Genomic DNA, 15088 nt, shown 5'->3' on the forward strand with positions numbered 1-15088 from the left:
GGCACTGGCGTTTTAAAAATGTTTGTTGACATGAACGCAACTTTTAGCTAAATCGTGATCTTGTTCATTTAGATTGTAAGCGCCATGCTTAGAGCAAAGTTCTTATAAACAACTCTGTTAGAAGCGAGTTGGTAATGTAAATTGGCCACAGTAAGAAGCTGACGTTTCGAGCGTTAGCCCTTTCGAGGCGCTTCGTCAGAGCGATGACGAAGGGCTATCCCCCACCGATGCAGCACCACAGAAATTTACCCATTTTACCTTAAAACAGCTGCGAAACGAGGTAAATTATCGTTACGAGAGAACTATTACCGTTTATGCATAGAGTCTGTTCAAAGTCGGCGTCTATAGCTTAAAATTATCCGTAAATAGAGGCCCGTATGTCCAAATACAGCGAGAGGGAATTTGTTCGATCAGTTAACAAGGGTATTTAAATCAGGTTTTTGATGCCTTCAAAGCCATATATCTACATGAATTTTGAAATCCAAGGTGGCAGACCATGGGCAGAATTCCTAGAATTAATGTGTCTCAATGCCCATACCCAACCGTGACATTGTCCCTAATTATGTTATCCAAAGAGTGTCTCACAACATTATTTGGCTTATCAGGCTTTCAACTGCACTTTGTCGCTCAGTACACATGAAGAAAACAAATTGAATAAGGTTAGTCTCATTATGAAATCATTAGTTAGTAGCTTAAGTCAACTGTGACATGCTCATGTGTTGTGGATGACGTGTAGGCTTTACCTAAATTTAGCGCGGTATAACGTTGATGGTAACCAATCACTACCAGGTTACTATTTAGGGAAAGTTTCTCGGAAAAACCGGAAGCGTTTCTCAATAACTTATGCTAAAGCGTGTGTATTGGAGCGAAGATGAACATGGAACTTTCCCGAATGTAACGTCACGAAAGCCTAACCAAGGGAAAATACCTAATGGAGGATAGCTACCGTCAAGTACACACAGACGAATAATTCGTTTATTTCTCGCGGTTCTTTCAAGCTTAAACATCATGGGAGGCAAGAGCAGGTAATTATACAACATTCATATTCAACATGACTAGAGATGCGAGCTAGATCAGAATATTCATGACCTACAGGAAGCAAACTAGGTCGAAGACCCAGTTTTTAAAGCGCTTCGTCAACATTACAATTTGAACCAAATATTTTGCTGCAGTAAAATAAAAATGTTCAAATCCGGCTTTTACATAAGCTAGAAGTAAGAGAGATGGGTAATAATACCTGGCTCTGATAATCAGTTGAGTTGCGAGTGTATTAAAAAACACAAACGCTCTGAAGTTGAACCCCATTAGTAAACATCGAGTCGAAAATTTCATGTCATCTAAGTTACATAGCGCGAGTCAGTTCACATTAGTCATGGGACGGTCATAAAAAATTACGACATGAAAGTTGAATGCGAATAAATTTGATTTTACCTAAGCCCTTGCAGAAGGAAAAATTCTTAACCCAGCTTAACATTAAAAACATTAAGCGTCGTCGAGACAACTCGAAACGGAGGACTCAAAATTGCTAAATATCCAAATAGTTTTTGGTCAAATCAAAAGCGTTTGAGAACACCAGACAAGAAGTTGTGCCACAAGCGGGTCTATGAGACGGAAGACAGGCGAAAAGACATTAATGCTTTCTTATCCATCATTTTAAAGTATTAGGAGGTAGAAATTGTTTCTGTCACGACTTTATTTCCGGCCTCCATGTAATAAACACGGGGAACAACATAAAAGAATCCACTACTCATTTGATTTCGTCAATATCTGCTCTGACTTTGTTGCGAAGTCTGTTTCTGTCGATCATCACATAAAGCCGTTTACTAACAATGAAAGATCAACTGAAGCTGTTTGACCAACGATCATGGAACATGTACGATAGCTTGCCTTTCGCTTCTGGCTGCCTTTGCCTGCTCACCACTGATTGTGTTCTTCGTTATAATGCCTTTCAGCAAGAAAAGTCAAGATAACGAGTACGCACAGTTGTCTTTTGAAGACGGTAAGTGTTCTTTTCTTTAGTAGAGCAGGGAGGGGAGGGAAGAGAGTGAGTGAAAACGTATTTATCTACAATATCCCTTCACATATTAAACAAAAATTAGGAAGGATAACTGTAACAGTAGATAGTTGTAGAGGTGTAGGCTGAAGCACACTTACTCAAATAAGTCAGAAGGTTGGTGGCAAGATTTACCTTAGCACAGAATAAAGAAAGAGAAGTGAAATTGCGAAAAATTATTGGACACGATTTGTTTTTAACGTTTTAGCCTTGGTATACTCTTGCCTATTGATACACACTATCTGTTTTATCTAATTCATATGTTTGTAGATAACAGTATCCAGGAGAAAAAGAGAAACCCTTTCTCACCACAAAAGAACACTGAGCTAGAGTCCTGTGTTCGTAGAAAAAGCTATACTGATGTTTTTGAGCCTGGAAAGGAAGTTCAGGCAAATTCCGTGAAGGTCTTGAGGACTTCATCGTGTGACAGAATTTCTGGCACTCAGGAAATCAGCCTTTCTTTTGACGTTGTTCCTGAACAAGTACAGTTGGCACTCGAGAAATCACCCGTTCTTTTGCCTTCCCCCCCTAAAAGAGATGTCTCCGATGCTGCCACGAAGATATTATATAATTATGCTGGACAAATCGTCAGCAACGACGATGTTATCATAACCCTTCCCGTCAAAACAGAAGAGAGCGTAGATGTTTCAAATTTTGACTCAGTTCGCTCGATAGATGCTTACAAAATTGATGGAGGCTCTGTTAAAGGCGACAGTCCAAGTATTGGACATCAAAGTGTTACCAAAGCTGGAAATAATGGACACAGCGATACAAGAAATTCTGTTGACATCGGGGGTGTTAGCATGACATGTACTGACAATATCGACAGGAGTGGGCAAGTCGTGAGTTCCACAGGGGGCAATAAGAACGTTGGCAGTACGGAAGCATGCAAGAATGGTGAAAATTGCAAGAGCGGCATTGAATTGAATGAAACAAATTCGCCTGCTATGGATGAATGTGCAACTGTGAACTTGAAACTCGCTGGTAGCAATCATGCCTTCGCGTCTGGTACTTGTGATAGAAAGAACATTGGAAATGTTGATTTCAGAGAAGTACAAAAGTGCGCTGACAGTTGTCCTAATAACATTGGAAATATTACTGCTGTTAAGAATAATACTCATGCCAGCCTCGAAACTAATGACGATAGAAATGATGGTGATGCTGTTCCATTTGCTTTGGTAGAAAGTGTTAGCATCGGCTCGTTTGCACATACTCGCGGCCTCGAGAAAGACGAGAGCGGCACTGAAAATGTTTGTAATGCCATTTGTGTCAGTGCTGACAATGAAATTACCCCAGTTATTGACAGGAATACCATTGGAAATAATGATTTTGAGGATGACTTTATCATCACTGGCGTAAGTGCTCGTGTCATTGGACAGGTCTCTGGTAAGGATGCTAACAGCAGTCCAAAAAGCAGCAGTAATAGCAATAGCCACCGTGGGGGAGAATTTCACTCAAGTGCTGAGACTGGAATAGAAAGCATTGTACCTACTGATGGAAAATTACGCTCTGGCAAATATAGTTCTAACACTTTTGAATATGATGGTTCCGGTGGCCGTGAAATTGTTCATGAAGGAACTATTTGTGCCAAATTTAATGACGTCCAGAGCAGCAGAGCACTAAACGTTGAGGTTGATCACGAAAATGTGCGAAACGTTCACCCAGCTCTAGAGAAGTGTGATTGTTATGGGAGTGGTGATGTCTGCTATTCTTTAGAAGAAGGAGTTAAGGATGAATATGGAATTGACGATTCGTATGCAGACTTCTGCTTTGAAGATTATGGAAAACATACGTCAAGGACTGATGAAATACCGGAGGACACAGACGATGACGATACGTATGCTGACTTCTGTTATAAAGACTATTCAAAACGTAACTCGAAGACTGATGAAACACAGGAGGGAGGAGACGATAACGACGGGTGTGCTGACCTCTACTTTGAAGACTACGCAAAACAGAACTCGAAGGCGGCTAAAATTCAGGAAGAAAAAGAAGAAGACAAAGAAGAAGAGGGAGGAGATGAAGACGAGGAGGAATGGTCTTGGTTTAACAGCTGCACACGAAAACGAGACAACTTTGCCGATGAAGAGCTTCGAGGAGAGGGAAGGGCGGATGAAAAGGGGGAGAAGAAGGATAAAGAAGATCAGCAGGATGATAATGATGGTGATGATGGTGGCAAAGATAATGGAGATGAAATGGAGCACGAGCAGGAAAAGATAAGAGGGAAAGACTATGGCATTGATGATCATGATTATATTAGCGTAAACTATGTTGTGGAAGATGATATGGAGGATGAGGAAGATAATGAAGGAGAAGAGGCAGAGTACGAGGAGGAAGAAGGAGAGGAAGAAGAGGAAGAAGAGGAAGAGGAGGAAGAAGAAGAAGAAGAGGAAGAAGAAGACGAGGAGGAGGAAGAAGACGAGGAAGAGGACGAGGAAGAGAAAGAAACCGATGAAGAAGAAGAATATGACGATGACGATAGTGATGATTATGAAGAGGTGCAAAAAGAATTGGAAGAAAAAGGAGAAGAGAAAAAGTATGTGGAGGAAGATGACTTCACAAATTGGTGGTATGATGGGGATGAGGTGTACGACGATTTATATGACTATGAATCTGAATTAGTTTGTGGCCAGGATATCAAAGGGTACGAATCTAACACGTCGCATTTAAGAAATTCCATCATCTATTCGAGCCATCATGTTGAGAGCAATGCGCATTCATCAGTTTCATCAACCAAGCCCTCTTGGCAAGTTTATGATGAACGAAGTGAGAATCTGAAGAGAGAACTGTTCATCGACGCAAGGGCCAGGCATGAGGAAAGTTTTTCAGAAAGTCAATTTATCCCAGGAGACCCTGATGACGCGTCATTACCACATCTGTTGTCATCTGACTCTGAAGCGTATGATACAGACGCGTTTTTGGTCAAAGGATTAAACACGAGAACAACAAAGGATGCATTGTTAAACTTTTTTGAGGTGATAAGTGGTGGACAAGTCAAAGAAATCACGTCATTGAATGAAGGGACCACTTTGGTTACCATGGAATTCCCAATTAAAGGTTTGTTTCGTTAGTATATTGTAAATATCGATTGAATCATTTATTATTGAATGGTTAGATTTTGCGCGTGGTATATTTGCATTTTATAGAATCCGTACCGGACTTACTCCCCCTCATGGTAACGAGACACTTTGTCATCCCTCAGTCATCTAGATATGTTTTGTCTCAGATATTTCAAGATTTACTAAGATTTTGAGTATCTCCTGTCTTGATACTATGTAACTTGTAAAGGGAGAAAGATTTTTAATAATTGAATGTATTTTCAGACATTGCAAAGATGAAAGAGAAGTGTGGGGGACGAACGTTAGATGGCAGCAAAATCACAATAACGCCAGCCTCTCCTTGCACAAGTGTTATAGTGAGTGGTTTATCCCTCGATACTTCTCATGATTTCTTGAAGTTGTATTTCGAGAGTCCTCGCAGTGGAGGCGGTCCAGTGGATACAGTTCATTTTACAGAAAAAAGAGGTCAAGCTGTTGTTGTTTTCAACAACGCAAAAGGTAATTAATATTAAAAAAAATATTAATGATTATCACGATAACACTTTTCTAAAATCAGCTCCTCATCGGCCACGCTAAGTTGCTGTGCCAACGTTTAAAAGAGAGATATCGGCTTTCATGATTTGTCAGGCCATTTGTTATGATCACTTTCAGAGAAACGACACGCAACGATGAAATAGGTTTACCGAGGAATTTTGAACTCTTCAATTCACTTCGTCGCTTGAAACATTTAAAAATGAAAATAGCGTTGACATGAGATGATACTTAATCAGGGTTGCCAGGGGCAGGCTAGAATACTGCTTAGTACTTATAAGCTGAACCTTTAACTTATAGACATGGAACGGGTGTTAGCGAGACAGATAGAACGACCACATGTTTTGGATGGACAGGATCTCATAGTAACAGTATTCCATGGGCTATTTCCAAATCTTGACCAGGAAGATATAGTGGGACACGTGGATTCTTTGCCTCCTCGTGACAGATCTGAACAATATATAGCGACCAAACAACCAATTCAGACAGCCAAGCAAACGTTATGTTTAGCTGTTAACCCTGATGTAATGGAGTTTATCCATAACTCATTACACTTTAACGATTTACAAGATTTACTTGAAAAGAGACGATGTGATCTAGATTGGAAAGCTGGTGGCAAGCATGCTCTTATTCAGTGCAATGGAGACCCTGAGGGCAATTGTTGTCCTTCCCTATGCGTTGACGAAGTGCAGGCATTTCTCGAAAAGTTTGTACAGTGGCATATTCCAATAGAAGAAGAAATATGGAACAGTCTAGACTCGGGTTCCTTGGCAAATGTTTGCGATTTTATAGGGGATGATCCTCCACTTGTTAAAATTTCTGAGGGAGACTCTGGTTTCTATCTGAGGATGGTTTCTCTCAGATCAGATAAAGAGTCCCATGAAGAAATATTTCAAGAAGCACTATCCCACATCTACCAGCTAGAGAGAAAACAAAACTATCGGACGGAAAATATACCAAATGTCCCGAAAGAAAGAATTCAGCTGCTGAAAAAAACTAACTTCGAAGACAAGCTCGAAGAAGAATTCGAAGAGTTGATAGTGAGGATTGACGACGAAAGCGACGAAATACTATTTAAAGGGCCGACGGACGAGGTAACAGATGCCATAACAAGATATTGCATGCTCGACGCTGAGGTAACTGACAAGAAATTACAGTTTCCTCCTTATATCTTGCAAGTGCTTAACACTGATACAGCATTGCAGGCAATCAAAGACGAAATGGCAGAAAATGAGGCAGACGCTGTGTTTGTCCTCGAGGAGGACGAGTCAACTTCGCGCGTCGTCGCCGCAAAGGTAACTGGAATTTCATCGGAACAAGCGGAGAAGGCGTACAATCTTATTAAGAGATTTACAGCAGAAGCCGTTCTTAAAATCGAAGATCAAGATCTTGTATTAACAACTACGCCTGAATGGAACCAGACCTGCGACGAGATCGAAAAAGATGGTACAGTTGCAATTCGTAGAGATGAAACTGGCAGAACGTGGCTCGGGGGTCTCTCAAGAGATGTTGAGTTTTCCATCAAAAAGTTGCAGTTGTTCATCAAAAAGAGAGCCGTGAAAATATCAAGAAAGAACTTCTTATGCCCCTCAAAGCAAATCAAGAGATATTTAAGAGAGCATTGCAAAAGCGATTTCATTGCCATACAAACGAAATATGACATCACGATCCTTGACGGACAAGATGGTGATAAGTTTATCATTTCGGGGCGAGATGACAGTTTGAATTCCGCAAGCCATATCCTGGATCGCCTTATTGAAGGATTCGTGACTAAAAAACTTGAACTAAGGCAAGCAGGCCTTGGAAAGTTCTTTTCCGATGGCAAGGCGGACAATCTTGTGGAAAAGATCGAAAAGGACCTGAAATGTGTAATTTGTATCGAAAAAACGATGGCCAAAATTAGAACAGAGAGTCTTGCAAGCAAGACAGCACTTTTTGAATCAGATTCTACAGAGAGCGAAGATGACGAAGTGACAGAAGACAACTCTGCTTCGAGCTTGGTTAAACAGAGCAGTGCTTCATTCTATGTTACGACCCAGGGACACAGCATCTCATGGAGGGCTGGGGATATTGTCAAAGAGAAGGTAATTTGAGTCTAACGTGACCATGCAGTCATACGCGAGATCACCATGGACATTTTGTGTGATCTTCTATTTTGTTGCTCAGGGAATACTTAACGTCCTGAAAGATTCCGCCTTGATGAAATAGCTTCCACTTAATTCCCGCCTCTTAAGAGAATAAAACCAACAAGGGACATCATACACTGCAACAGTGATTATCTTACACTTTTACTTTCGCACTCATTTTTCAGGCCGATATAGTGGTGGCTTCCCAAGGAGCATGCGCTAGGTCGATCAGGCGTGCTGCCGGTCCAAGAATGCGATTAGTGACACCAAATCCTGGAGAGATTGAAGTTTCACCGGGATTTCAATTGCCTTGTACTCACGTGATTCACACGTACTGTGCTGAGTGGAATGGAGGAAACGGAGAAACGGTTGGTACAATTTTCAGAGAAATACGAATTCCTGCTATGAAAGGCACAAGGCAAATTACTTAGGCTGACGAGGACTATTCAGCATAAGTTGGAGTACGAACAATTCATTTATAATTTGGTTTTATCAGCAAAGTTGATGATGTAAATTGGCCACCGTAAAGAGTTTCTGAAGCAGACGTTTCGAACGCTAGTCCTGCATCTATTTGTTCACCCCCCTCCTCTTCCAGGGACGTAGCACCTCAGGATCTTTGGAAAGTTTCCCTTAGATTCATTCTACTTAAATTCATTGCTGGGGTACATATGTTTGCCGAAACCACACGAACCATTTCTGATTATAGCCCGGTAACTCATGAACTTTTGCGTCTCCCAGTCTTGCTTATTAAGGAAACCACTTCTATCATGCTAATTTTGGCTGTCTTATTTTTTCCCATCTAGGCATTAGGATCCATTGTTCGAAAATCACTACGAAAATCCGATGAGCTCAGTGCAAACTCCATTGCTTTCCCTGTGATTGGAACTGGAAATTTACTATTCCCCAAACGCAAAGCTTCCAGGATTATGTTGGACGAAGTGGTCAGTTTCTGTGACAACAACCCACATTCTTCTGTAAAGGACGTTCGCTTCGTTATCTTTGACCAGGATCAAAATCTCATTACCGCCTTCCAACAGGAGATGAGCAGTTTGCAATTACGCCGTGGAAGTGTTGCTAAGTCAGGAAATACTGTTGAGGCTCAAACATGGTGGAAGAAGATTGAGGTCGTTGAGGGTAATCTTACAGAACAGAGAGTGGATGCCATTGTTAACATCATTGGAAAAGACATGGACTTGTTCAGAGCTGGGGCACTTAGTAAAGCAGTAGCAAGAGCTGCTGGAGGGCGCGTGGTACGAGAGTGCATGGATCTTGGACCCCAACCAGGTGGATCGGTTGTGATGACTAGTGGCGGGAACTTGCCAGTAAGTAATATTATCCACTTGGTACCACGGTCTCCAGATAAACAGCATCTCCAAGCCTGCCTTGAAAAGTGTTTCCACCTTGCTCATTCGAAAGGTCTTCATTCCATAGCCATTCCTGCCATTGGAACAGGAGCATATCACATGACTGCTTCAGATTCAGCACTTCTGACCTTTCAAGCTTTGGGAAACGTAGGTGTAGTTTGCTCAAGTTTTTCCCGAATTAAAATTGTGATTTTTGTAAAAGAAATGTTGAAGACCTTTGTTAAAGAGCACAAACGGGTTGTTGATTCAGCTGAGCAGTCTAGCTTGCCAGCAACGACAACAGCAACAAAAAAATCAAACCCACTGAGAAGTGTTTCAGCGAAGAAGAAATCACCTCAACCAGTGTCGTGTACCAGTACTTCAACCTTTCATATCTCAGTGACTGCTGCAGATGATGAGACTGTGAAAACAGCTTTAGCAGCTTTAAAGGAAGGTTTCTCTGAAGGTTGCACAACACAAGTCATTCACTATGAATCTGTAAGTCAGCTGTCCGATAGACAGGTTCATCGTCTGCTACAAAGCTGCAGAAAACGAGACATTGAGCTGAAAATAGAACCTGCTGGAAATCGAGTTGAAGTTCGTGGAGAAGCCAATAATGTTGCTGCAATTGTCGGTGAAATCTGGGTCGAGCTAAATGAAAGATGCAAAAAAATGAGAACCCACGAGTACGCAAAATTGTTGGCTGGTCACGCGGAATGGAGATACGTCTTACATGGTAAAACGAGACGTTTTAGTTCGACTAAAAACGCAAAGATCGAGGAAGCATTTAGAAAAAAGTCTCCAAATGTGACTGTTGGACTTCGTGGAGATCAGTTTCAACTGCATTTTAGGGACAACACAGGAAAAGGCAGCTTATCAGGAGAGAAGATAAAAATCAGCCGGAAGGTTGTGGGGACAAGCGAAGGTAAGGGTTGGAGCATTTCCTCAGCCGATGACGTCTTTTGCAAAATATTTGAATTACTTATATGCAGATGAGTAAAATAGGTTATAGCCATTTTTGCCACTTCCTTTTCGAAAGTTTCATTTTGTACATTATAACTGATTATTTCTGTCTTCTAAAAACCAGATTTTGCAGCTCTGGTTGAAACAAATTCTTCTGGAAACTACATGTAATTTTTGAAACTTGTTTGTGCAAGAAACAGAATATTAAAAAAATATATATTCCCACACAGAAAAAAAAGTTATTGTCTAAATTTTCTAACCTGGTTAGTTTAACAAAGGAAAGTCATACGTCAAATGATTCGATTGTGGATAGACCCGAATATGTAGAAAAATAGACCGACGACTTGCTTGTATACTTCAGTTTGTCAGATTGGAGGTTTCAAATTTTGGACCGTTAATTTAATTTGAAAGATCTTTCTCTTTTACGGGAATTGATTCCTTGAGGATTGACGACAATTCGCAAAATTCGCAAAAATTAGAGATGCACAAATTTTCATGAAACACGATATGCGAGTATTGTATATAATTCAATGGCAAGTGAGTCCAAATTATTTAGGTATACATAGATGTACCCTAAATTCAAAATTTAATTATGGAAATTTTATCATCTTGGTATATTTGTCTATTTAAGCTGGAGGAATATCACTGCCAAATCACTGGGAGGCTATGCCAAAGGAGGCAAACGGGAATGAGATCACCGTTCATACAGTAAAACTTCAATCTCAGTCTTCCGAGTTTCACAGTGTTGTGCAGATGTTTACAAAGACTATGAACTCAGTAACCGTTAAGAGAGTGGAGCGCATTCAAAATCCCCTGCTTTACCAGGCGTATCAGCTGAGGAAACAGAAAATGGACAAAGACAATGGAGGCAACAATGAGCTTCAACTGTTTCATGGAACGGCCTATAATAACGTGAAGAAAATCAATTCTCAAGGGTTTAACAGGAACTTCTCAGGGCTAGCGCATGGTAAGAGAATATACGTAGTTTAACAGCTAGTCTGGCCTGACGCGGGATGCAGATTTCTAAGCATCTTGAGTCATCTGGTTAACGACGAGTTACCCTGTTTGATTTATATACCTCCCCCTTTTTGTTTAGGTGGCCAGGAGAAAACAGTTCCAGACAAACGCCAAACGTTCAAGATGTAACAGTTAGGCTACCCCAGTATATAGTCTTTTACATCTTTGCTAAGCGTACCTTTCACTTTGCAAATATTAACGAGGTCTCACTCTCTGGGTTCGGAAATTGGAGAAAAATTCCGTCGAAATCATATTCGCAAAATTATCCGGGAAACTTGCTGCATTATTCTTAATGTACTCGAACCGCTCCCACGCCCCTTCTATCTTTTCCAGGGGAAACAGAATCGTACTCTCTCTCGTTACGATCAGTACATCTATTCTTGCTTGCAGGAACTCGCCTAGGTAAGGGTGTTTATTTTGCCAGAGATGCTTCTTTCTCCCTGCGGTTCACCCCCCCGAGAACTGATCACAGTCGATACATGTACCTTGCGCGTGTCTTGGTTGGAAGGTATTGTCAAGGAAATCCACAGTTAGTTGTGCCTCCCTCAAGGGATCCGTTACGGCCCGAAATTTTGTACGATTCTGTTGTAGACAACACACGAAATCCAGGATCTTTCGTTGTCTTCGCTGACAGCCAGTGTTACCCCGAATACCTCATTAAGTTCTGATTCAGACTTACTAGCTACTGTAAATACAAATACTGGACAACACCGAACACGTTTTCAATTGCTATCTTGAGAAGAAGATCCAGTTTTCAGGCTCAGCTTTGCAGGTCAGGTTAAGCTTTACGTGACAATCCAATGACACGCGGTGTAACCAATCGATAAAATGTACAGGATGAGTTTAAATTATTAATAGTAAATAAATGGTTCAGTGAGTGAAATCGACTGGTTTCTGCTGCACTTCAATTCTCAGTCTACTCCTAACAGGAAAACCGCCCTTTCATGAGTAAACTTCTCCCCTGCAGGTTGTGGTGAATATGACGAAAAGCAAATTGAGGCAAAATTCATCGTCACCGATCTTAGAGTGTTAGATAGTTGCGCAAGTTTTTTCGTATGAAAAGTTAACTAAACGATAGCAGTCGATTAGGACTAACTGTGGGTTTACTGTTTTATAGTAGATCGATCAATTTCATTCGATATCGGGTTGTTGATAATTTCCGACGATCTATTTGTTATTACATAATTGCTGAATTGCTAATATATAAAAGATGGTTGTCAAGGTTTCATGTGTGTAAGCTGAATCTTCCCAAAGAAGCTGCTAAGTGTTTTCTAGTTTAATCGACGCTTCCGTGATTAGTGCTTTTAGATAGTAAAATATAGTTAGCGTTCCAGCTCAGAATAAGACCCCTTGTGATTAGGACGTTTTTTTAGTAGGAGATAAGTCTAGAACAAAATTCATGATAATTAACGAGACCCGTGCACGCTTTAAATTGGTTGTGAACACTTAGATTGGTTGTGAACACTTAGAATATTAAGTTACAGTCACTAGATTTGATAATTGATTGCGACTATTTCAGTGTTGACTGAGGATTGGGGAGGGAGGGGGGGGGGGTGAGACAAATGGATCCCTTCCCTTATTCCCTATTTTGTTCATTCTAAGTCTAGAAGTTACGGCATGTAGTGTTCGTCAAAGTGATAAATTCAAGGTATCAAAATTAAGAACGAAGAAGTGAATATTTCTCTTTTTGCTGATGACATGTCCTGCTTTTTAAGTCAAGTTTGAAATGTTTTTCAAAATTTCTCAGGTTTAAAATTGAACGAAGAAAAAGCAGAGCTCTTTCACTTAGGGATTTATAATTTGTCTGAAACGTTCCCTCACTAAGTTAAGCTATTAATTCAAATTTTGGGGTGCATTTTGACTATAATTGGTTGTCGAAGAAAAAAGCGAATTTTGAAACAATCCTCAAATCTATTTAAAAGCATTAAGTATGTGGAAATGGAGAGGGCTCACTCTAATTGGAAGAATACAAATTATCAAATCATTTGCAATTCCTTAAGCCTCCCTTAGTCATATTTCGAATAATCTCATACAGGTAGCCAATAAAAATTTTTTTAATTTCATTTGGAGAGGAAAGGATAAGATTAAACGGTTTTGATTAATGACTTTGAATCTATGATTCTGGCACAAAAAACCATGTGTTTGAAGAGGCACATTAAAGATTATGCTAGTCCTTGGATAATTTTCTTGAGTAATTATTTGGAAAAAGTAGGAGGAAAGTTCATTTTGCGGTGCCATTTTAATTGTCATAATTTGCCCATATCTATGCTGTGGTTTCACAAAGACGCTTGGATGCAAGGTCCACTCTCACAGGAAAGGAAGCGTGTTCTCATGAAGATATGATGAACCAACTTGTGTGGAATAATAAATACATTCTGAGTCATGGTAAGTCTTTGTATCGTGTCTTCTTTCACGACACACGTGGAATAGGTAAAGTTGGAGATTTGGTGTCTAAAGATACTATTTTTCTAGGAAGTGAAAAATCTTCAATACAAAACTAACTGCAGGTCAATATTTCCTCTTACTGGGAGTGGTCAGCGCCACACCGAATGAATGATGCTCCACCATCAAGAGAAAAAAAATGTTCATGTTGAACCGTATCCTTTCATTGATATTCTTTTCAAGGGCCAATAAGGGGCGAGATGTTTGATCTTTCTAGCATCTCCTCCAAAATACTGCATAGAGAGTTCTGTTCCCGTGAATAGATTCCTCCGACCGTTCACGCTAAATTAAAAGATTAGTAACCTCTGTTGACTAGAAAGAAATCTATTTATTAGCCTTTAATGTTACTTTGAACACAAAATTTAGAGTATTTGAGTATAAATTGCTGAACCGTATTATTTTATAAATAATAATCTTTTTAAATTCAAGATTCCTGATTCGCCATTTTGTAACTTCTGAAAGATTAATAAATAGTCCCTCGAGCATTTTATTGTTTTTCTGTAAGACAACTGACGTCTTCTGGAAAGAGATATTATCATGGCCGGCCATCAGTAAAAATGTGATAGTTTTTCACTCTTTGATGTTTTGCTTGGTAAATTTGACATTAAAGACTCTACTTTTGCTTGCAAAGTTCCATATCAGTTCTGTAGGTGTAAGAATCTTCAGAAGTTTTTAAGGCTAAATTGAAAGCCACTCTTTACGTATAATTTTTGCTTGCCAAAAGAAATGGTGCACTGGCAAAACATTACGAGAAGTGAGATCTTTTTTTCCCGTATAAGTAACTCCTCTTTCCACCATTCTACCATTAGCATGGTTAAAATTATAATATATCATGCCAGGAAAATTCGTGAGCTGCACTTTTTGTAATAAGCTGGTTTGATTAAACGTTCTACTCCCCTGCTCTCCGTTGTATTACGTGCTGTAGTGTTATTGCAATGGTAGTATTGTAAGCGATGTTTAGTATTGTAAATAATGTTACTTTAAGTACATTATGTAGTGTTGGTAGTGTAAGTAAATTAGTGCTGTAAGTATTGCTACTATTGCAAATAGTAGTTTTTGAAAGTAAAGTTTATTTTTTAAAATATTGTAAGAACGTAAGAAATCTTCCTTCACATAATTGCCTTGATGCACCTTTCCAAACAGTCTCTTTTAACTCAGTGGTGCATGGGGCATTCGAAGCACTGATTGGGTTGTCGTGGGATCGAATCTTATCGGTAGCAATTGGATTTATTTGTTTAATCCGAGTGTGTCTGTGTCAATCACCGCATAACCTTTTCCTTCTCAACTTTGATAACTAGGCTTAAAATTTATCATCTCCATTTACACTATAATTGCGCATAAACATCACATATCGACATTCCTATCTTCGCAGGAAGTTGGTCACCATGACCTATTTAAACGGTCTACCTGTTACGAGTCCTCTATCGGTTGGCCGTCCAGCGTCCGAAGTACGAATCGGAAAGTCGTTGATTAGACTCGTATTGGCAGCATTGGGAGTTATTTTACTTTGATCATGCTTGCCAAATCCACTCTATAACATGTTTTTTTACATAA

The 15088-nt window shown here is 39.9% G+C and overlaps 1 protein-coding gene across 2 annotated transcripts; it reads left to right on the forward strand.

The window, feature by feature from the left end:
* Positions 1-5: 5 nt before the first annotated feature.
* On the forward strand, positions 6-12316 carry LOC113664959 (uncharacterized). Of its 2 annotated transcripts, none has more exons than XM_089207912.1 (10): positions 6-280; positions 606-1025; positions 1953-1999; positions 2324-5110; positions 5377-5610; positions 5944-7727; positions 7955-8137; positions 8573-10037; positions 10707-11042; positions 11483-12316. In XM_089207912.1, the coding sequence occupies exons 2-10, from the start codon at positions 1009-1011 to the stop codon at positions 11758-11760; spliced, it is 7131 nt and encodes a 2376-aa protein (XP_089064038.1). In that variant the 5' UTR covers positions 6-280; positions 606-1008; the 3' UTR covers positions 11761-12316. The 2 variants fall into 2 exon arrangements, with proteins under 2 accessions (XP_089064038.1, XP_089064043.1); XM_089207917.1 differs by having other exon boundaries at positions 11172-11975.
* The last annotated feature ends 2772 nt before the right edge of the window (positions 12317-15088 follow it).

Source organism: Pocillopora damicornis, chromosome 1 (assembly GCF_964200805.1).
Source record: "Pocillopora damicornis chromosome 1, jaPocDami1.2, whole genome shotgun sequence".
In the NCBI taxonomy this organism is placed as follows: Eukaryota; Metazoa; Cnidaria; class Anthozoa; order Scleractinia; family Pocilloporidae; genus Pocillopora; species Pocillopora damicornis.